The following is a 23,340-nucleotide window of genomic DNA, read 5'->3' as shown; positions in this document are numbered from 1 at the left end:
TATTATGGAACATAAAATAAAAACAAAACTACGCTCTAATTAATATGTTAAAAACCTAGCCGACCTATAGCCTAAAAAAACAGCGCACAAACTTATATAATAACAACAAACAAACTTTTGCCAAGCCTATCACATTCCCGTAACTAGAAACGCCTCCCTCGTAAAATGCAAAGTTATGTAATAGCAACTTTTCTCAATTTAAAAAATAAACAAAAAGCTCATCTTTGCGTTTAAAATCAAGTTGTAGTCATATTTAAATAAAAATAAATTTGCTGTAAATATATTTCCAAGATTCAAAATTTTTTCTTTTATTAAAATAAAGGTAAAATATCTTGTTTTTAAAAGCTACAAATAGGATTGAAATATTTTAAGTGTTTGGCCTTGTTGATTTGTTGAACAAGTGAACCATAAAAACGCTCGAGTCGAGAGGTAACTGGAGTTTATATTGCGCTGTTGACATCCTAATACAAGTAGATATAAGGCGGCTGAAAATGCGATTAGCATTAGCAATGTGCGCGGATATCCTGGATAGTATCTATGTAGAATTAACAACCAGCAACTAAGAAACATAAATATTGTAATCCAACAAGTTTTTCAACATTTTAAGTCAGTCGAAAAAAGTAGCGTTCTAATATACTGAAACAATGACGTGCAACAGTAAAACTGGTTTATTCTGTACAGTAGCGCTTTCAGCGATACTTGGTATTATATACTTTGCATTACAAATTTTTTTTATGATAAATCACCAACGAGTGGTAATATTGGAAGAAATTGGAGACGAGTTGCCAAACGTAGTTCAAAATTCAAATCCGAAAATCAAAGTTTTTAACAAAGAGATTTTAAACAAGATACCAGTTCAGCAAAATGAAGTTCTCTTGAAATTTGATAACAACTATTTACGCCAAGATCCCGAAGAATTTATGAACGGCACTGAACTTATAACTTCAAAAGGCTTGCCCTGTGAACAATACAATGCAATAACTACTGATGGATATTATCTGGGTATGTTACGAATACCTAACCCTTCGAAAAAGAAACTGCCGGTTTTGTTAGTTCATGGATTGTTGAGCTCCTCTGATAGCTTTCTAACCAACCTCCAAAACGAAAGTCTTGCTTATATTTTATACAACCAAGGTTATGATGTATGGCTGGGTAATGTTCGCGGAAACAGATATTCAAGAAAACACAAAACCCTATCACCCACTGATCTTAAGTTCTGGGACTTCACTTTTGACGAAATGGGAAAATATGATATTCCAGCTATGGTGAATTTGGTATTAAAGCACACAGGACACAGTAAACTAGATTATATTGGTCATTCCCAGGGCACTACTTGCATGTTTATTGCAGGTATGACCAATGGTGATGAATTTGCAAACAAAATTAATCGGTTTTTCCCTTTAGCCCCTGCTGCTATAGTAGAACACATGACATCACCTATGAGATATTTGGTTCCATTTTCTAGAGATATCGAAATATTCTATGATGTATTTGGCCATGGTGAATTCTTGCCAGAGACAGGGTGGATTGACAAAATTGCAAAACTAATGTGCATTCATGAAGAGTTATTTTGTGAGAATATTCTGTTTTTGTTTGGTGGAACTGACATGACAAATACAAACATTTCAAGGGTGCCAATCTACACAGCACACAATCCAGCTGGAACCTCAACTCGTAACATGATACACTGGACACAAATGATCAAAAACAAAGACACACAAATGAAGTATTTTGATTACGGTTCTTGGTATAAAAATCTATATCATTATGGATCTAGAACACCACCTTCTTATGATTTTAACAAATTTACAATCCCAACTTATGCCTATTGCGGCGGTAAGGATAATTTAGTGGCATCGCAAGATTGTAAGACTTTAATGAAAAACTTAAAATCAGTAAAGAAGTTTACATTTATACCGGATTACACCCATTTAGATTTTATTTGGGCAATGAATGCTGTTACCGTTGTATATTCTTCTGTTATTAGTTTGCTTTAATTGTATATTTTGTTCCTTTAATTAAAATTATATTGCCCTTTCCCTTCAATTGTTTTATTCTTTTTTTACACTGTTTTTAAGCCTTATATTTTATTAAATAATATATTTTTGTATGTTATATGTTTGTTAATATTGTGATTTAAATACTAATTTAAATGGTTTATTTATTCATCACATGCCAAAATGGGGGTTAAGGGATTATCTTATAACACCATATAAAAAACTAAGACTTTAATCCTATAATGTTAAAAGTCACATTGACTTTATAACTATACCTCCAACGCAATAATTTTAATGTGTTGACATTGCCAATTGATTTTAATGTCAAGTGTTACTTATAAAATGTTTTACATTTAGTTACTAGCTTAGATTTTATCAGCCCATTTTATTGCTTTGCATAGTGTTAAAGTCGATGTTTTTGTGCTAATTTCTTTTATTTGTTTATTATTTATTGCTTGCATTGTAAATTATTAACTTATCTCAGGCATTGTATATAATAAAAATAAACATTCAAAGTGTTTGTGTTGGGTTTGGTTAAGTGGTTGGTTACCTAACTTAAATGGTGGACACAAGTGTTATATAACATTACATTAGTAGAGAGAATAAAATTACCTAACATGTACGAATTTTCTATATACTGTATTACGTGTATTTTAAAACATAAAACGTTTTTAATAACAAATTTAAAACGCTTTAGGCATAAAAACTTTAAACGAGCGTATTACTCCGCGTTTTGTTACGTTTCAACATGTGGGGATATAGCTCAGTGGTAGAGCATTCGACTGCAGATCGAGAGGTCCCTGGTTCAAATCCGGGTGTCCCCTTCTTTTTTTTAACTATCAAATCGTATAGTTTTTTGCACTTTTTTCATGTAGTTGTGTGCGCGAAAACGTTTTTTTATACACCAATGCGTTTTACTGTAGCTTTTTTAGATAAATTTAAACGTTTTGTAAAATTATTATCATGCAAATTAATTCAACAAAACATCAACTTTATAACCCATTTTGTTGCTAGCTCATGTACTAATTAAATATTAACTGTTTGGCGTTTACTTCCTTGCTTCTAACAACGGTCGCGTTAAACATTATACAGATATACATTCGTTAAACTACAATAAATACCACTTACGTTTTGCGGTTTTTTCTATAGTAAATCATCGTAAAGTAGTTGCTAAATGAGTGCATTGCTAACATGTGGGGATATAGCTCAGTGGTAGAGCATTCGACTGCAGATCGAGAGGTCCCTGGTTCAAATCCGGGTGTCCCCTTTATTTTTTTCTTTACATCTTATATCTTATTTCTATAAAAATATAAAATAAAACGGTTAAATTATTAATTTTTTTTTGCTTATCAGTTGTAAACAATTTCAGCAACCGGCGGTAGGCGGTAAAGATCCCACGTTTACGACGACCTTTAACCCTTTGCCATATGGCAAGTCACAGCTGTTTGTTTTTAAGTGAACTAAGGTAAAAAACGCGTTTTATTCAAACTAGCAGAATACAAATACGAGGTAAACTCCCTGTTTCAAAAATATAAACGTTACTTTTCCTTAAGAGTAGACAGTTTATGTTTCTGCTAATTTTTACACATGTTTTAAAGCTGGCGTACATAAACATGATGCAACATTAGGAAATATTTCAACAAATGTCAAATGTGGCTCACGATTTTATTAAATTAAGGAAATCTTAGTTTTATTATTGTTTACAAATGTTTTAGTTTTAACAACATACAGCAATACAAGAAATTACCAAGACCTTAAGGTCCACGAATCAGTTTCTACAACAAAACTTTGCTAAACAAATAAAAAGTCGATAAAAATGGCAGAACCAGAGCAACAAGTAAGACCAGATCGTTTTTACAAACTTTTTAACATAAAATTTATTTGGTAATTCTTAATCATGTCAGAAAATTAAATGTTAAAATTTTTATTTGATAGAAGAATTGTAATGTCAGTGCTGATGAATTAGAAAAAGCAAGAAATGTATGGAATTCCATGGAAAAACACGATCTTAAAGAAAGAAATCATCCAATGTATATATATTAACTTCTACAACAATACCTTTTTAAAAGCATGTTTATAATATAGGTTATTTTGTTTTTAGTTTACCATCTGATGGTGATAGAAATGTTTTAATCACGAGTGCATTGCCATATGTCAATAACGTTCCACATCTGGGAAATATTATTGGATGTGTTTTAAGCGCTGATGTATTTTCAAGGTAATGTATTATAAGTTAGTTGGCATACTACAAAAACGATATATAGCACAAGTCTTTTTCTGTTGTTTGGTAAAATTTTCATCGAATTATTGGCAACTTTTTTGTTGTAATCTAAAATTGTTTTAAATTTTCTGTTGTAGATATTGTCGATTAAGGCAGTGGAATTCACTTTATATTTGTGGCACAGATGAATATGGCACTGCCACCGAAACTAAAGCGGCACAAGAAGGTGTTACTCCACAAGAGGTAGACTGTAACCACAAATTAAAAGTCCCCAATAATATTCAAGGGTGTACAAAGTTCAATTATTCATAGCATGTTAAAATTTTTTCTAGGTTTGTGACAAGTACAATGCCATCCACCAACAAGTTTACAAATGGTTCAACATCGACTTCGACTACTTTGGTAGAACTACAACTGAACAACAGACCAAGTAAAACCATTACAGTTTACTCTGTCACCATAGTGTATTGTAATATGCTTCAACTTGTTTTTTATATTCAGAATATCCCAGGACATATTCTGGCATTTACATAGAAACAAATACCTCATCCAACAAACTGTCGAACAGCTTTACTGTGAAAAATGTGACCGTTTTTTAGCTGATAGGTAGGTCCATGTAATGCTATAGATATGTTTACTAATGTATATTGTTCGTATTAATATAAAGCCCATAGAATAGTAAACTTTTAATAATTTTTGGTTGTAACTTAATTATAGGTTTGTGGAAGGGATATGTCCATTATGTGGGTTTGGTGATGCAAGAGGAGATCAGTGTGATAAGTGTGGAAAGTTGATTAACGCTATTGAACTCAAGGTACCAACTTAATAAAACTTAATTCTAATTTCTATTCCACGACCAATGCAATATGAGAACTAAATTGGTATTGAATATCCTTTTTTCTTTGCAGGAACCCAAGTGTAAAATGTGTAGTGAAACACCATTTATCAGAACTTCAGAACATTTATTTGTTGACTTGTCTTTGGTAAATTTAACTCTTTGTTCTTTAAAGCCATTTATGTTAATCACTTATTAAATTAATCTTTTTTGTGGTACGATTGTCATCCATTTAAAATTACAATTTTTCTTTTCAGTTGGAACCGAAGTTAAGAGTGGAACTTAAGAAATCATTCGAAGGGGTGGGATGGTCAAATAATGCAAAGTTCATTACTGAAGCTTGGTTAAGGGATGGAATTAAACCCCGATGTATCACAAGGGATCTGAAATGGGGGACACCTGTACCTTTAGAGGGCTTCACAGATAAGGTAAAAACTTTACCCATTTATAAAAATTTAATTTATTTAACAGTTAAAATTTTTACTGAATTGTTTTATACTTTAAAAAAGAATATTCAATTTTTTTCCAGGTGTTTTATGTCTGGTTCGATGCCCCAATTGGTTATTTATCGATAACAGCAAACTATACTGAGGACTGGGAAAAATGGTGGAAAAACCCAGAGGTATTTAACCAGCCAGAGTTTTTTTAAAATCCATCCAAAAACTGCGAAATAACTTTGAAGTTTTATTTTCTAGAATGTAGAATTGTACAACTTTATGGCAAAGGACAATGTGCCGTTCCATAGCGTTGTTTTTCCATGTTGTTTACTTGGCACAGATGATAAATACACAATTGTAAACAATCTCAATGCAACTGGTATGAACTTAGACTTAATTCTAATATCTTTAAATAGGTGTTAAAGTTTTGAAAAACAAGTTTTATGGTTCTATTTTTTTCTAACTCTTGTTTGTTTTTAGAATATTTAAATTATGAGGATAGTAAGTTCTCCAAGAGCAGAGGTGTAGGCGTGTTTGGTGACCATGCAGCACTAACAGATATTGGTAAATTTTTATGGCTTTTGTATTTTAACATATAAAAACTTACTCTCTTTTTAAAGAGCTGTAAGTTGTTATACTAATATATTAAAAGTTTATGGTTATATTGTGTGGAAAACTATATTTTCTAAGATGCTTTTAATGAGCATTTTTTAGAGCAAGAACAGATCATAAAATATGTTTTTCATTAAATCCAGGTGCTGACATTTGGAGATTTTACCTTTTGTATATGAGACCTGAAGGCCAGGACACACATTTTAGTTGGAGTGATTTTATGTTAAAAAATAATTCCGAGTTACTTAACAATTTGGGAAACTTCATTAACAGGTTAAATATATTATCAGCCTTTAAAATATTTCTAAATGAAGTTTCTGGCAATGTGGCAATACGTTTCTATGTTTAGTAACATAACATTCTCTCCAATCTAAAAAAATCTTTACTTTAAATTTTCAGTTATACAAAATGTTTTTTTTTTAGATCTTTGAAGTTTGTGTTTAACACATATGAAGGCATAATACCAGAATGCCAACTTACTGACACTGATGTTGAATTGATTGCTGAAGTTAACAAGGAGTTAGCAGCTTATGTGGCGGACATGAAAGTTATTAAGTAAGACAATCATTTTTTCTTGTTTCTGCCTTGCAAGTATTTTAACTTAACGTTTGCTTATTAAATTGTAAGTATAAATAAAATGATCTATTATGTAAACCACTTTCTATTTTATGTTAAAGATTGAGAGACAACCTTAAGAGAATTTTGTCGATATCAAGATTAGGAAATCAATATCTTCAGGAAAATCAACCTTGGAAGTTAATTAAAGGGGATGAAAAGAGCAAGTAAGTATTAAAATTTTAAAATCATGTTGAGCTAATTTAACAACTATCTCATAAAGATTGCCAAGTACCAGTTAAAATTAGATCTATTTTAACAAAAACTTTGTTTAATTTTTCTGCAGAATTCGTGCTGGTACTGTAACCTGCATTGCAGCAAATCTCGCATGTTTGTTGTCAGTTTTTGTTGAACCTTACATGCCTGATACCAGCAAGATCATCCAAGATCAATTAAATGCATCCAGTATAAATATAATTACTGATGAACCGGTGTTCACTCAACTTTTACCACCTAACCATAAGATCAATAAGGTTCGTAGTTTAAACAAGATATAATATGAAACACAAAACTTTATTAATTTTAAGCAGGGTGTGTCAATGAATTTTAAAAGGTTAAATATTCCCTAAAGCAATTTAAATCCATGCTTTAATATGCTTATACTCTCATAAAAAATTACAGCTTTCTGCAACACTTTACTATTATAAACCATTGGTCGTTTTTTTAGCCATTCCCATTGTTCCGAAAGTTGGATGAAAAAGAGATCACGGGATACAAGGAGATGTTTGCTGGGAAGAAAGATGAGAGCAAGAAGGAAGAGCAGAAACCAAAACTGGATGAAGCTCAACTTGCTCAATTGGAAATTGAAATAACAAATCAGGTAGAACAAAAAAAAAATTCGTAAACACATTTTTCTCCAGCAGGAACAATTTTTCATCCATTTTTTACAAAAATATATTCAATTAATTTTTTCACAAATATTTTAGAGCCTTGTAGTGCGGGAACTCAAAACAGCGAAGGCAGAAAAACTGGATATTGACAGAGAGGTCGCCAAGTTATTGGATCTCAAGAAAAAACTTACCATTTCCAAGGGTGAAACCCCCGGTAAAAAGAAACAACAAAAGACAAAAAAGAACAAAAAACAAAACTAATTTCTAATTATTTATTAAAGTTTTGTAGCAAATTTTTGTGTGTACTAGGCCTGCTATATATGTGGTTTAAGGAAATAATATAGAATATGTTGTTGGTTAATATATTGTAATCCTTTTTTTGCACATGTATCTAAGTAGTTAGAAATATATATTAGGCTATAAGTATAGATAAAAATATAGTTAACTAAATATATAACAAAAGTTACAGGCTTTTGCATCTAATAATAAAGAAGATTTTCATAGATATATATATATACCATAACTTAGAAGAAAAGCATTTTAAAAATAAACCAAAAATTATCAAACTCTATTACCAAGAAATGTGGTAAAACAAACAAACATTCAATTCCTTAGTAATATTTCAACAATATCCCATTTGTTAATGTTGTAAATATAGACGAATCATAATCTTTATTTTTATCTCATTTCCTTAAAAGTCTTGCGGCGGGGTCGTTTAAAGAAAAATGTCTGAAATTTAGAGGTAATCTGATTTCGGTTTGCGGACTGAGGTAACTGTTAAACAGCATCCATCAATATTACAATGTGAAAAGTGTTAAAGCAAGATTGTAGCGCGTTTTTTTGCGAAAATTCCGAATGTTTTGTATATTTAATTAATGCCCAAACGCCTTGGTTTAGCCTCGCAGATCCTACACAACCACCCAAACGCCTCGCAGATCCTACACAACCACTTTGATCGCCCTCAGAAATTAATGCCCTTTTAATTAAAGTATAACAATAAACATAAGACAGGAAAAAAAGTACACTTTAAAACCCGAAATCTATTAAAAAATATAAAGCATGAATATGCTTTCGAAGTTCGGCTGTGCACTGGTACGAGTTAAATCACAATTTATTTTTATAATTTTTTAAACGCACTACAAAAGAATTTACAATTTTTTTTTATACATAAAAACAATTTTTATTTTTTTTGTAAATTTCTCTGTTGAATGTAAAACCTTATGTATTAAATATTAAGCCTTCTAATATTATGATTTTACTTTTATACCCAGTAATGTGAAATCATTTTTATTTAAAGACAAAATTGGTTAGTTAGTAAAAATTGTAAATGACGTCGTTTCGATTCATGAATCGAAATTACTAACCAGGCCATTTAACTTACCAGTAACCGCAATGGTATTTATTTTACGTCATTATCTACTAATTTTAAATAAATAATAGTAATTTCTTTAATATACGTCACGAAATTAAGTTGTTTATTATTTTAAAGAAATTCTGTTTTGTTACAAATTCCTTCAACTTGGGTAACTCGAACAGTTTTAAAATAGAGTATCGTATTAAGATTTCAAATAGAAACTTCGCGAGCATTTCTTCCAAGTTCGAAACTTTTTGGTTGAATTTGCACGTTCCGAAGATTCGATATAGAAACTGACGTCATGTGTCGAAACAAAGAAAACACTTAGGAACAACAAAAGGTATTGATTAAGAACACATTAAAATACACTTTACCGGGACGCAGGCGGGGTTCCAGCTAACAAAATAACCCCATTCTTATAATTTAAGGCTAAGAATGTCAAATTCGAAAAAGATTTGAATTCAAAAAACAAAAAAGAAGAAAATTTTTACCGATACAGCATTGACGCACTAGCTCACATTTAAACCCTGTTAACATTTTACGGAAGTTAAAAAATGCACGCGGTTTAATTTTTATAAAGTAGCGCTTTGAACGATTTATAAAAAACCTCTAAACGCACGTTTAAGATATTCGACCTCCAGTTTAGTATCGAGATAAAAATCTACAGCGAAGCCTACGGCGATGACGTCATTTAGACCCACAATCTCATCACAAAACATGTTTTCACTGATCGAATATAAGTCGTGTTGATTAGCTTTATTTTTTCATTACATCGGAGACGAATTTTGGGAATTTTTAAAACAAGAATTTATTTAAAAAAAATTTTTATTTAAAAATTGCAAATTATATTTTAAAATTTTAATTATTCTGTAAAGTTTATTTTGTTTTAAGATTTTATGTGTTTAAAAATTATCGTAAAACTAAGAAAAATGAATTTATTGTCAGTGTTATTACTGGTTAGTGTAACTATTGTAGTGAGTGAATCTTGCTTCTGTAATCACAGAGAACCCCAAGATATATTTTGTAACCGACATTTTGGTAAGTTTAATTATATTTCGGGGTATCTTTTTTATTAAAAACTTCACATACTTTTTTTTTACTAAGTTTTTTTGTAAAACCGCTTTTACGAGGCAAAGGTTGTGTTTAAAAAATTGGTTATTTAACAGTTTATAAAAAATATTAATTTTGCGCATTAAAATTATTATTTATTTTTCTACAGTGGGGCTAGTAAATATTACAAGAGAAGGCCTGAATGTCGCGGATATTAAAAATAATAGAAAAGGAATGGTAGTCATTGCAAAGGCAACCATTATTCAGGTATTACAAAAAAGCGGTTAAAAAAACAACGGCTTTGAAAAAATAAAATATTAATTCTTTACATTTTTCTTTTTTTTTCTTACAACAATAAATATTTTACAGATTTTTAAAGGCCGATATGAAGACTTCCGCGAAGGAAACGAGATCGAGATTTTCACTCACAAAACTCTACCAGGTTGCCAAAAAGAAATATACACCGGACTTCAACTTCTAACTGGTAATTAAAATGACATTAATTTTTTAAACTTTTAAAAAAACTATTAGATTTCTGGGGGGTGGAAGAATTTTGATTTTTTAAAGGCCATCTAAATGGGTGGGGCACATTACTGGATAAATGTTTAGGGTGCTCAATCGTGGGTTATTTTTCTGGGGAGGAGGGGGGGTACTATTTGGGTGACTTATCGAGGTATTTATTAATGGTTTTTAGTTTAATTAGAGTCAAAATGGCCTCGTGTAACCTTGAATTAAATTTAGAATTAGCTAGCGATATAATATTGGATTAAAACTTTCAGAACTTGCATAACACTGGATTAAATTATTTTTATAACAAACCGTTTGTTGTAGTTTCATTTAAAACAAATTGCGCGACCTCCGAGATGGTTTCCGATATAATTATATAGATTTCAAAAAGATAGGGCAAAAAAGTCGCCGAGATAAATGTGATATTTATTGTTTAAAAAACGCCAAACTCTATTATTAGTGTTTACCGATCATGAGGTTTAATTAAACCAAAACTTTCGATTAAAATCTTCTTTTGTTCTCTGGGAAATTTCGTGTTAGCGTCAAGCTGAATTTTCGCGAAACTAAGAGATTAGTAAACAGATAAATGGATGAGCCACCTAAAGCCAAGTATGCAAACGATGTTTTTTGCAGAACTCTGCAATGTTTTAAGCTGTAAAAACAAGATGAGTTTTGAGATAAAAATGTATAACTTTTGCTGAACTTTGCAAATCGTGGGATGTAAAACATTGAAAATATTAATCTCTAAATATGGCGACAAATGTAATTTTTACCTTAAAACAACGTGTAAAAATGTAATAAATGCGAAGTGTTTTTTTTTCACATTGCATCCCCTTTTTTATCAAGTATTTTATACCATGACCGTAGTAAAGAATAAACAACATACATATAAAAATCCCCACTAAAAATACGTTTATAGACTTTCTCAATAATTTGGCAACTTTATTAAATACTCAATGCACTACTGTTATAATAAATGAGGGATCTTTAATCCTGGCACTTTTGGTATAAATATTAAAATTTTAACACTGTTTATCCCTAACTATTTCGTCCTAATCTCCTTGTTAAAATATTTATTTTTACACGATAACACGTCAGTAGAGCCAGCACCTTAAGCAAAGCTAATTCGGGAAGAATGTTGCGCATTCTTCTCTAAAAACGACTTTCATGATAAACTAATTGGATTCGCATCGCCCTATCAATCAATAAATTCTTTATATAATTTGAAATAACTTAATTTTTTTTCGACTTAAAAAATTGTCTATTTTTACAGGAAACTCGATCGGGAGTTATGACAAGGCATTAGTGACGTCATCATGTGACGTCAACGAATTGTTCGATTACTTCTCGCCGATACAGATCGCGATGATCAAAGCGAATCTTCACAATCGGGATTACGTCAGGGGCTGTAGAAAGTGCGACATCAAACGGCAATACGACAACAGCTTCGTAAGTGAAAAATATTTTTAAAGAAATCTTTTGAATATTCTAGAAGTTGACTTGTAGACCATACACACGCTTTAGACGCCAGAGTAATTCTTTTTTAAACCATATATTATAACCACAAGGTCATAACAAAACAGTGAGTAATTCACGATACACCGAGCTGGAGTAAACACATTATAAGCACGAGTTTAACGAAATTTTCGGATCAAAACATCAACACTAAGACGATAGGATTGTTGTGTATTATCGGTTACATAAGCTGATAAAGAAAATTGCCAACTTGCTTTAGGCATTAACAAGATCTTATCTGAAGGAACAAAGGTGTTATTTTACCGTGTTACACGCAAGACATTTTATGAGCGCATTGTTTTTGCAACAGTAATATACCTAATAGTTATTTACATGATTTCAGCACGAAAAGCTAAATTTAAATATTTCAAAAGGATTACGTGCAAAAAAGTCCGTTCGCAATAAATAAAAACAAGTAACTTTTATAAAATGATTTGAAAAATCCTATATAAAAATACTCATATTTGATTGGCGCAGAAGAAAAGGGCGTGTCCTTTTCTGACTTGTCTATAACCACAATAGTAAACAAAAAAAAATTCTAGCAGTTGTTTAAATATTTTTTTATTTTTAGACCGAACCAAACCAATGTGCTTACAAGTACACATTCCCAATCACTACCGAAGCCTGTATGATGGTTAACGGACGGTGTAGATGGATAACAAACCCTCGTCTTACCTACAAGAACTTTTTTACCATGCCAACCAGTTTTGTTCCCGAAACCAAATCACAACCATCCACTACAACGCCACACACTGCTCTTCTATCACCCACTCAATCGGTTTTAATTGAACGGGACGCTGAAGTTAGTACTATTTTGATTGAAGTGCCAGAAGAAAAGGAAACTTTGAAACATACAACATCGAATGATGACGAAGACAAAAATAAATTTGAGAACGAAGAAAGTCCGAAAGATGATTCTACAACTACAACAAAACAAACTACAGAAACAACTACAGAAAAACAATATGAACCAACAAAATCAGTCGAACACACTAAGGAAACAGCTCAAACTATTGATCCATTAAAAACAACACAATCAACAACATCAACACAATCAACAACATCAACACAATCAACAACAACAACGCAATCAACAACCACAGAAAAGTCAACAACAACAACAACAAAAAAAACTACTGCACATTCAACAAAAGAAGAGACAACGAAAAGATACAAAGTAGGAAGATATACAGTTCGTATAAAGTGGCCATTTAATAAATAAATGCACAAAATTAAAAACTTGTTATTTTGCTATTACGAAGCTTTTATTGTAGTTCACTGTAGTCACATTTTGCCTTGCGTTTGTAATTTATTTCTATCTTCATTTTGTAAAAAAAGTTCTTGTTTTTGTTCACAATTTATGTTTTTTTTGTTTAACTAAAATAAAGGTGATTTTATGTATATTTCTAAAATATATTGTCTATAAATTTTAAACATGTACAGATAATTTGAATGTTTTTTTTGTATTGCTTTAAATCGTTAACAACAAGATGTAGAAAAAGTGTTTTTCGATTGATTTTTACTTCTAGTTTTCGTACTTTTGTATTTAAATGTTGTTATATTATTTTAACAAGTTCATGATTGTGTAAATTGCTTTGAGTTATTGTTATATGATGTGGTAATAAAACAAAGTGAAACAAACCAAAAAAATGATATATCAAAAGTTTGGTCATTTTAAAAACTTTAGTAAAAATAAATTAAAAAAAGGTTTCTAGGGGAAGTAATAGGAAGGTAGTTATTAAATATTTATATATCTTCTTTTTCGCATTACCTTAAAGATATAGATTTTATATTAAAAAAAAACTGATTTTGTAAAGTGTTTAAGCTATTTATAAACAATAGCGATTTGCAAAGGTAATAGGTTTTTAACATTTTTATTGGGTAAGAGTGTGCAGTTTAGTACGTATCCGAGCTATCCGTGAACACCGGGTTCAAGGGCGAATAAAATAAGTGAAACAAAAATATAGAACATAACTCCCATACACCACCACGCGACATTCAATTTTGTTAACACTAAATTATTTTTTTGAGTTATTCTACTGTAAATAAAAAGTTAAACAAAATCATTTCATTCTATATACAATTCTAAATTTAAAAAAGCATTCGTTGAATTTTCCGTAATATTCCACGGAATTATACAAATTAAAATCTAAACATAAACTTCCAATTGCCAAAAAAATTCCTGGAAATTGCAAAATTCTACGAAATTAATACGAGCGTAAATAAATAACGTCATTCCAATTAAATTTGATTACTAACTCATTCAAATTCGTCCGTCCTTACTTAAATCACACACAAAATTTATAAATCATAAGATATGAGTTTATTTAAATAATAAACTAAAACGTAAATTTTAAACTAATTAGGTAGAAATGAATGGCATTTTATTAACCAATTACCAAAAAATTACGTTCTTTTTTACTTTCACGCTATCCTACAATTATACCATAAATTCTATTAATACACTCATATGATAATCACACGAATTGGGAAAAAACTTAAATGACTTACACGTGGGAACGCAAAGTTTGAGTTTGCACGCAAAAATCGTAGTAGCTTGCACGCTATAACCGAATTATTAACACGCAACCTAAAAAAATTCTTACATTTTTTGGCGATGTTAATTAAAATTGCGTGTGACCGATCCAGACAGAATCCCATGTTATTAAAATCATATTAGTTTTTATTGGATTCCCGAAATTAATTAAACCCAGTTAGCGTGCCTGAAGGCTAGACAGAATATTATCGACACGCAAGAGTAGCGAAATTTGCGTTTTTCGGCTTCTATCGTTTCGTACGAAATGGTGCCGGGCCTTTTACTGTATTGGTAAATCAGAACCTCGCGTGTAAAGTTCGCATATTTATAGTCAAATTCCGTGAGAGAAGGCAGGGTTGAAAGAGTATAAATAAGAGAAATATTTACCAATTTGTTAGCAGTTTAGACAAGGTTGAACAAGATTAGGAAAATAAATTAAAGATTTATATACGATCATTAACTTTTAGATAATATCTTGACAGTTTCAAAATTGTCGAAGGCGCCAAAGTTGAAGTTTAAAAGCACACACGCGCGCTTACGATATCGCCTTTATGTTTGCTCACACTTATGGCCTATCACACCGAAACAAAAAAATCCAATTAGTTCGCTTCGGATATGATATGTTTATTTATAAGTCGACACAAAAAAAACAGGCTACGTCACCCTTTTGAACGGATGTCAGTTTCATTTTTGTCACGTTTTTTTAGCCGCAATATTATTTCACTCAGATGTGATCTGGAGGTGTGTTTACAAAACTTATAAGCCTACTAAAGCGATCCAAGACTGACCCCATTCACGATAGCGTAAACGAGTAAATGTTTGCACAGTATCTAGCTGATATATTAAGCAATTTGTGTGTTAAATTTTAAGGTGTATAACGAACGAAGAAGGTACACATACTGACAGAAGGGAAAATATAGGCAAGGTTTAGGCAGTTAGAATATTATCAATCATTCATACGTGAATATTCAAGATAAACCAAACCGTTTTTATCTTTTTATTTCTTGGTTTCGTGACTTTAAAAGTAGAAAATAAAAAGGGTTAATGTTTGGCAACAATCTGGTATATAGTATTCTCGAAACTTAGTGCACGTTCTGACGTAAGAGTGACGTCACTGATCGTTTTGAAACTGCTTGTTTTGGTTTTCCGGTTTAAAGGCAGCAATAACAAACTAGGTGGAAAAACTAAGATTAACTTTATTTTCTGATGTCAGTAAATTTTGTAGTCTCAGCAAAGCCGTTTTAGCGCCGAAAGGAACACAAAATTAATACCTTAAGAATGTTGACTTAAAGCCTAAAGAATGTTCGGCTACGAACGCATAAATTATGTATGGGTCATTATTTTTATACTAAAGCGCTTATTATGTTCTGTGGTAGCAATATAATGTTTGTATAGTAGTGAATATTAAAGCTAGATAGAAAATTAATTTGGCCCAAAAAATAATATTACTACGAGTTAAACATATTAAAATTTATGCCCTTATTTTAATGGCGCAATAAATTCTAACTTGTCATTGTAAGAAGCAGTTTTCATGAAATGCTACAGCAATAAGAATTAGCCATATTTGTATTAGTAACGAAATGTCATTCTTTGAATTTCATGCGTTAATTACATTTGTCGAAATCTGTACGTAGAAAATTACTATCACGCAGTACGCATTACATACTACTATCAGTACATACTATCACGCATACATACTATCAGTACATACTATCACGCATACATACTATCAGTACATACTATCACGCATACATACTATCAGTACATACTATCACTAACAGTACATACTATCACGCAGTACCAATAACCAAGCTTTTTTTCTTTTTTTCTTTTTGTTTTAACAGATATAACAAAATGTTAAGCAACGTAGATTGCCAAAACAGAGTGGCCCTCGTATTAGGGGGGTGTGGTAACGTGGGTTCAGGGGTCGTTGGGGGTTTTCTGCGTAGGGGTTACGGACGGGTGGTCGTGGTGTCACGTGACCCGATGCGAATCCACAAACTGATGGAATTCGTGGGTGAAGCAAAAAGTCGAATCGTTCCGATCATCGGGGATGTTAATAATGAGGAAAGTGCTCAAGCAACTTGTGCTCAGGCAAGTAGAAACTTTTTTTTAGTAATTTAACCAACGTTTACCCAGTTCTGGGATGTATTCAGATACCACTTATAAACCTTGCGAAGTTTGTGTTTTACAAAAAGCATGTTTTAGATGGTATCAAGTGGGGAATTTTATCAAAGTTTAAAATAGAACAACCTGAAATTAACATTGTTTTGCGCAGCTTAGAACATAAATCCGAAGTCCAAAATCGGTTGAACGCAAAACCGTAATTTTTAAACATTTCGTGCACGGAAATTAATAATAACATGTTAGAATGAGTAGGTAGTAGACATCATATATAGCTCAAGGCCACTGCAATTACGTTTAAACTTACCATAAGTGTTAACAAAACAAATCATAATCTCTTTTCCCCGGGCAATTCGGTTCAACTATTTCCCATACTTGAGTGAAAATGGAATATCAAACAAACTGCAATTTCCGCATTCTTAAATGCCATAATTGCTTCTTGATAAGGAAGTCAAGGACGTTGCCATGGGCGCATTAAGTTGTAATAAAAAACGCCCGAATAAAAATTAAAAAGCTAAATTAAATATACATCCGACATTTTAAAAATCGAAAATTCGATAGACGTGTTGAAAAATTTTGTTTGGTTAGAATTCTCGTGTTGTTATTTTTATAAATCTTCGGCCCTAAAAATCAAATACAAAACAACCCAATAATGTTATTATTTCCGACCGTTTTGAAATTGTAATAACAAGTACCTCAGACCTGCAGGCACCGAATACAAACGAATCCATTGTGATAAAACCTTTAAAAATATTATTTGAAAGACGTAGTGAGAAAATAGGATTAAGTTTATTAAAATTTTATCGTGGTAATTTAATACAAAAATTACATAACAGAAAGCGGATGTTTTTATTTCATATTTTCCTGAATGCCCTTGCTTAATAATTCATTAACCAAAAAGAGTTTCAAAATTTAAACGTCACTTTTTAAATATATTCAGGTTCTCGAAACCTGCAAATCTGTTGACGATATAGTCTCATGTGTTGGTATGTCTTGGTGGCAGAAAGGACTCATCAGAGACCAAAGTAAACTAGAATTGGAGTCCACACTTAACTCACTTGTCGTCGCACCTTTTGTAGCTTATAAAACTTTTATTAAACTGGTCAAGGACAAACCCAACAGCTCTTTTACCTTTGTGACTGGTAAGTACTTTTTTTGTGCAAATTTATTCGGATTTTGGGTGTTTACTTTTAAAGGAACGTAGGGTATGATTAATTAAAAGACATAATAACAAAAGGAAAAAGAAAAAAGAAAAATAGTTTAAAAATTCGATAAGTTTAAACCCTCTAAATTACAACATTTATTTAAACTGATGTTTTGGCAAAAACTAACAACATTTCACCACAATTTTAAACTTTTCGATTCCGGAAAACAAGACCTACAATTTCCGGCCCTCAATTTTTCTTTTCAACTTCGACTGTTTCGTGTTTTATTTCGAGGCAATCGACCGTAAATTTCCCATAGTATTGCGGCCAATTTCCGCAAATAAATATCACCTTTTGTGAGCAAATGTCAACACTACAGCGCTTGTATAGTCGCGAATATAATTTTTTTTCCTTTTAAAAATTAAAAAAATGAGAATATATAGTATGGTTTGACCCTATATACTCTATGCTGCGTTTAAAGATTCACAGTTGTGTTTAAAAAGCATCAGATTTCAATCTAAAAAAGCATCAGATTTCAATCTAATTGGATCTCTTCGTTGGGGAGTCGCTTACTTTGCCGAGCAAAGAAATCCAAAACATTCGGCGGCTTTTCAAACGTTAAAAACTCCCTTAATGTTTAACCCCCCAAACTTTTATACGGCTGACTTGTGTTGCTATAAAAACTAATTCCATCGAGCATTAAGGGTAGCCCATAGAGTGATGCGCTCGACCTATTCAGCTAGCAGGATATGTCATTTTATGCTTGGCCATTTGCACGCGAGCCTAGCCGTTATTTAAAGCGAGTAAATACCTTGAAGTCTCGGGGCGTAAAATTTCCCGGTGGCTGGTCTTCCCTATTTTTAAATGTCGTCATAAATCAAGAATTCAGCAGCCCGATAAAATTATGTTGTCTTTTTTAACCACTAAGGTTGTGTGCAAACCCTGTGGCCTGAAATAATTAGGGTGTTTTGAAAAGCGTTTTATAAATTCGATTTAATTATTTTTAGGAGGAGGAGCGGACATGTACTTGGTTCCGGGGACCGGATTTATGACAGTAGGTGGCGCTGCAACGCAGGGTTTAGCACGTGCTAGTTTGAAGGAGCACATCAACGACCCAGTGTGTGTAACAGAGGTAAAAAAATTAATCTTTAAACCCGAAACTAATATCTTAAAAAAAAAATTGGACCTTAATTGATAAGATTATGTCCAAATAGTGCCCGATCATTGCTGATAGTGGCATAGAATAGAGATTTTTATCCTGAATCGTTTTTAAAAAATGACTACTTTACCTTTGGTGGTCTGAAAGTCCAATGTCTTGTTTTTCATTGGTTACTTAACAGTCTTCACTTTGTTTATTTTATTATCGCCTTTTCTGAAAACTCTCCTTGTCTGAAAAATCAAAATCCTTGTTAACTTTAAACCGCCGAGAAAATGACTAAAACAACAAACTAAGTGAACTTTGTTTGCTTCTCTGTTTGTCTAAGTTACTCAAGTGCCAATAAAAATAAATATTTTCTAGCTTTTTATAGCTTTTTTTGGTTAAACGTTGACTTAATAAAAGGACTTTGAATTTTCAACGCTCCAAAAATAAATAAAAAAAAACTAAGAAAATAAATTAACTAACTGAAAAGTGGTGTGATTATAACTTAAAAAAATGTGCTCAAAAACTTACTAAATCAAAAAACTTAAAAGTGCGTAAACTGAATAACCATCATTTAAAATGTGAATAAAACTAACTAAAAAATTGTCACCACCAATTTTTATCATACTAGGTTTCATTTCTTCTTGGCGTGACCCCAGTTCCCGAGAAAATGCCCCCGGCTTTTACCTGGATATTCAACCAAGATGCCGGGGATGCTATTTCGATGGTTGCACTAAAACAAACAGGCAGAGGAAAAACCTCAACTATCACCTCACTGGATCACCTCAGAGCATTAGCAGAAAACGGATGTTTATAAGAAACTGTACAAGAAGGGAAGAGAATTTATTTTTATACTTTTTTCTAAATCTTAGCCAATGGGTTATAGCTGGATAAAGCCCCACATTGAACTAAAAACAGTGATTTTTATTAATATTTAAAAATACCAAAACCTCTAAACAAAGAATACTAAATCATCAGAAAAAAATTTTACCATACATATATTAACTTAAGCTAAAAAATAGTTTTTTTAATAATAATACAAAGTGTATCTCAGATATTTAATTGTACTGACTTAGTTTAATAATCCCAATATCTTTAATGTTTTGTTTCAGTTTAAAAATTTTTAACAAAGGTAAAATGTAAAACCGAAATTAATGCGATGTGGTGCCTTTTTTATTTTGCAAATTTCGTGTCAAAAAATACAAACTTTGTTTGAAATGACAAAATTAATTTAGCATTTTAATTCCTCGACAGAATAGCCTTATAATAATAAAAAAGGTATATGTAAATATTTTAATTTACATATTATAAAAATCACACAAAAACGGCCTTAAACAATAAAGTTATTTTAATTAGGCCTAGTATTTAAATATTATAAAGTACAAAATGAATGGAATTAAATTTGCATATAGCTTAAAATATTTCTAATAAACATAGCAGAACTATATTAAGCTGATAATGTATTTAAATTATGTGATAAAAAAATTACCTGAAAACTGATGAGTATGAAATCTTATTAAAATTTTTCAATCCTGATTAATCTCAGATTGATCCAAGCCTGGCATTGCGTTAATAGCATTACCCAGAGCATGATAATCTTCAATTTCATTATAAATATGCACTGATATCCTTACATACAACACCTCACCAATAGATTTAATAGGGACTTCAATTTTGTGATGGTCGAATAAATAATTTTGGATCTGTTCAGCATTGTCATAACTTGTGTTTAGATCTTTGTAAAATCTTGAGGGTAATGCAACACAACACATTGTACCTAAAAATTTGTATACTTTATAGCACTTAGTAAAGCACAGAATAACATAACTTTTAAATGTATAAAATATTGTAACATAAATTATGGTATGAAATTAGGAATCTATGGAAAACTTACTTTTAATATAGAGAACAGAAAACATATGGTACCCAATAAAGTCAGGCTTATTTTTTACAACAATTTACAAAAAATGTATCACACCATTTTAAACTAACTTAACATGTCAAGTGGAGCTAATGTAAAGGAGTCCCAACTTTGAGTAAGAAACTTAACAGCTTCGAGTAAAACTTGAGTTATTCTTGAGCGAATAACATCAGGTCCAATAGCAAGCCAGAAATTTAAAGTTGTTTGAGTGGCAATGTAAGGAGAATAATCTTTCAAACCTGAAAACAATTTTAATATTAATAATAAGCACAATAACTTTAACATCATTTTATATCACCTGTAAAAGTTAAGTCGGAATGAAATCCATTTTCATGCCCATGCGACACATTTAGTCCCTTGATATTATTCTGTAACGAAGGTTTCACATATAATATTGCAGCACCTTTGGGATTGCAAAACCATTTGTGGGCATTTGTGACATAATAATCAGCTCTGAGGTCAGTCAAGTTCAATTCAACTCCACCTAGTGCGTGAGCGCCATCTATCAGAACTGGTACATTTCTAAAAAATTAGTTAAAAATATTAAAATTAAACGGAATAATTTTAAAACAGGTAAAATAAGATGTGTATTTAATCAAAAGATTATATTTTAACCCAAGGTAAATAATCAACTAGTTTAAACTGTGTATATATACATAAAAAAAACAAACATTAAAAAACCAACAAATATGACAGTGTTAATTGTGTTTATATTAGTGATATCAAATAAAATAGTTAAGATATTTATATTGTCAACAACGCCTTTACCTTTCATGACATATTTCTATAATCTCCTTAATTGGTAAAACAAATGGCATATTACTTGGAATGTGATCGAACAAAGCAATAGAAGTATTGGGTTTTAATGTTCTGCGGACAAGCTTGAGAATCTCACTTTTATTTTTAATCGGGAATTTTAATTTTTCTTCTTGAATCTTGGCGTTTGTTTGTTTACAAATTTCTCGTAAAGATTTTCGCACTGCTCCTGAAATTAGAAATAAAATTTTTGTAACTTTCACTTTACTAATTTGCAGCCATTAATAATTGAACAAAAAGCTATAGGTTATTTAATGTGCAAAATAAATCTTACCATAGATTGTGTTTAAATGATAAATAAGACTTTTTTCATTTAACTTTAAGCTGTTCAAAATTGTGTTTGTTCCGGTAGTTGCATTTTCAATAAAAACAATATCAGTTGGCCTACAACCTTAAAACAAAATTTATTTTTAACTTCGAAAAAAATGGCAGAACTGAAATAAATACTGCACTGGTTGTGTGTTTTTAGTTATTGCTTTACTATAGAATTTTAAAAAAAGTTAAAAAAATGGTTCTTGAATATACATGTTAAAACTTTAACATACCAACAAATTCAACCATTCTTTTTTGAGCTCTAACGATTTGTGGAAATAGCTCCCTGTCAATAAATCGAACAGGTTGTCTTTCAATGTGGGTTTGAATTTCTTGAGCTGTTTGTAAACTCTCTTTCAGGACACAGCCAAAGGCACCATGGTTTAAAAACGTCCACCCCTTAAAAAAATGTCTTTTACATGTAAGAGTTATTGTTGTATAAAAAATTAATAGGTTTATTGATTTAAAATTAGATGCTAATGTATATAATTTTATTGTAATAACTTTGTTAACCCAGCCTCTATGTAATTGACGTACCTCATCTAGTAAAAAGTGTTTTGACTTCATTTGTTTTCCAAATTGTGGTTTGTTAATTTTATATTCTTCAAAGAGCGGCAGTTCAACTATGCTTTGTTGTTCTTTGTAGGAGTCCAACTAACATAAGTACATCACAAATTAGTAACTACAAGCTTTTAGATGGTAACCACACATTAAATTTCAAGTTTTTACATTGTTGTGCAGTAGCTTATTATGCTTTACCCACCAAAAAATAACAAGACTTTTAGGGAAAAAAAATTATCGCTCAGGCTGTCAGGACAAACAGACAAACAGACAAAGTTTATTCTAAGTCAAAATATTATTTAAATGAAACATACCTCGCAATTTTTCAATTGCTCATCAATGTTGGAAGAATAAAATGACCCAAACGATCGCTTAACTTCAGCAGGCATCATCTTTTAAGGTAAATATATTCGTTTAAAATGTTATAAAAGTTTTATTTTAAATCGCACGTGTTTGCAAACAACAATTATTAAACATTTGCATTGATGCGTTACAACAAATGCAATAATATTTTGTTTATCCTCAATAAAAATAATATTTTAAATTAAACAATTAACTAAAACTTCATTACATACTTTAACAAAACTTTTATTGTAGTATATATTTATAGTTAATTTTTTTTAAATTTTATTTAAAAATATTTATTTATTTTCCAAAAACTAAATTTTGAAAAACGTCGCACTTGATTTTTACTCAAAACTATACAGTAGTCTAGTCAATTGTATTTAAATAATGCGTACCTTAATATATTTACAATTTGTTTGATTTACATAAAGGTTATTCCGCAACATGGCGTACTGTTGCTTTAAAT

At 31.0% G+C, this 23,340-nt stretch overlaps 5 protein-coding genes and 2 non-coding genes across 8 annotated transcripts; 6 read left to right on the top strand and 1 right to left on the bottom strand.

Annotated features, from left to right (window-relative positions):
• The first annotated feature begins 418 nt into the window (after nt 1-418).
• LOC145754607 (gastric triacylglycerol lipase-like) lies at nt 419-2,476 on the top strand. The gene has a single exon (XM_082570687.1). The coding sequence runs from the start codon at nt 645-647 to the stop codon at nt 1,995-1,997; it is 1,353 nt and encodes a 450-aa protein (XP_082426813.1). The 5' UTR covers nt 419-644; the 3' UTR covers nt 1,998-2,476.
• Nucleotides 2,477-2,749: 273 nt separating this feature from the next.
• On the top strand, nt 2,750-2,821 carry Trnac-gca (transfer RNA cysteine (anticodon GCA)). Its single transcript has one exon. It is a non-coding gene; the product is annotated as a tRNA-Cys (tRNA).
• Nucleotides 2,822-3,192: 371 nt separating this feature from the next.
• Nucleotides 3,193-3,264, top strand: Trnac-gca (transfer RNA cysteine (anticodon GCA)). Its single transcript has one exon. It is a non-coding gene; the product is annotated as a tRNA-Cys (tRNA).
• A 251-nt stretch (nt 3,265-3,515) lies between these two features.
• LOC145755987 (methionine--tRNA ligase, cytoplasmic-like) lies at nt 3,516-7,882 on the top strand. Its single transcript, XM_082572205.1, has 18 exons — nt 3,516-3,834; nt 3,933-4,027; nt 4,099-4,215; nt 4,356-4,461; nt 4,551-4,648; nt 4,720-4,824; nt 4,936-5,032; nt 5,127-5,201; nt 5,311-5,481; nt 5,583-5,675; nt 5,749-5,869; nt 5,971-6,054; nt 6,246-6,375; nt 6,526-6,657; nt 6,780-6,884; nt 7,004-7,190; nt 7,385-7,537; nt 7,644-7,882. Exons 1-18 carry the CDS (start codon nt 3,814-3,816, stop codon nt 7,806-7,808), a joined length of 2,055 nt encoding a protein of 684 aa, XP_082428331.1. The 5' UTR covers nt 3,516-3,813; the 3' UTR covers nt 7,809-7,882.
• Nucleotides 7,883-9,794: 1,912 nt separating this feature from the next.
• On the top strand, nt 9,795-13,589 carry LOC145755162 (uncharacterized). The gene is made up of 5 exons (XM_082571385.1): nt 9,795-9,939; nt 10,121-10,218; nt 10,321-10,435; nt 11,732-11,907; nt 12,545-13,589. The coding sequence occupies exons 1-5, from the start codon at nt 9,798-9,800 to the stop codon at nt 13,193-13,195; spliced, it is 1,182 nt and encodes a 393-aa protein (XP_082427511.1). The 5' UTR covers nt 9,795-9,797; the 3' UTR covers nt 13,196-13,589.
• Nucleotides 13,590-14,833: 1,244 nt separating this feature from the next.
• Nucleotides 14,834-20,139, top strand: LOC145755033 (uncharacterized). Its single transcript, XM_082571233.1, has 4 exons — nt 14,834-16,603; nt 17,574-17,775; nt 18,786-18,910; nt 19,551-20,139. The coding sequence occupies exons 1-4, from the start codon at nt 16,364-16,366 to the stop codon at nt 19,734-19,736; spliced, it is 753 nt and encodes a 250-aa protein (XP_082427359.1). The 5' UTR covers nt 14,834-16,363; the 3' UTR covers nt 19,737-20,139.
• A 213-nt stretch (nt 20,140-20,352) lies between these two features.
• On the bottom strand, nt 20,353-22,977 carry LOC145755218 (uncharacterized). Of its 2 annotated transcripts, none has more exons than XM_082571447.1 (8): nt 22,844-22,977; nt 22,506-22,622; nt 22,202-22,367; nt 21,931-22,047; nt 21,609-21,825; nt 21,139-21,362; nt 20,912-21,079; nt 20,353-20,696 (listed from the first exon to the last, which is right to left on the bottom strand). In XM_082571447.1, exons 1-8 carry the CDS (start codon nt 22,919-22,921, stop codon nt 20,446-20,448), a joined length of 1,338 nt encoding a protein of 445 aa, XP_082427573.1. In that variant the 5' UTR covers nt 22,922-22,977; the 3' UTR covers nt 20,353-20,445. The 2 variants fall into 2 exon arrangements, 1 of the variants encoding a protein (XP_082427573.1); XR_014284185.1 differs by having other exon boundaries at nt 20,560-20,696; nt 20,814-21,079.
• Between the last annotated feature and the right edge of the window lie 363 nt (nt 22,978-23,340).

The sequence above is a fragment of the Corella eumyota genome, chromosome 6 (assembly GCF_963082875.1).
Source record: "Corella eumyota chromosome 6, kaCorEumy4.1, whole genome shotgun sequence".
In the NCBI taxonomy this organism is placed as follows: domain Eukaryota; kingdom Metazoa; phylum Chordata; class Ascidiacea; order Phlebobranchia; family Corellidae; genus Corella; species Corella eumyota.
The sequence above is the reverse complement of the archived record's forward strand: the minus strand, read 5'-3'. Positions and strand labels throughout refer to the sequence as shown.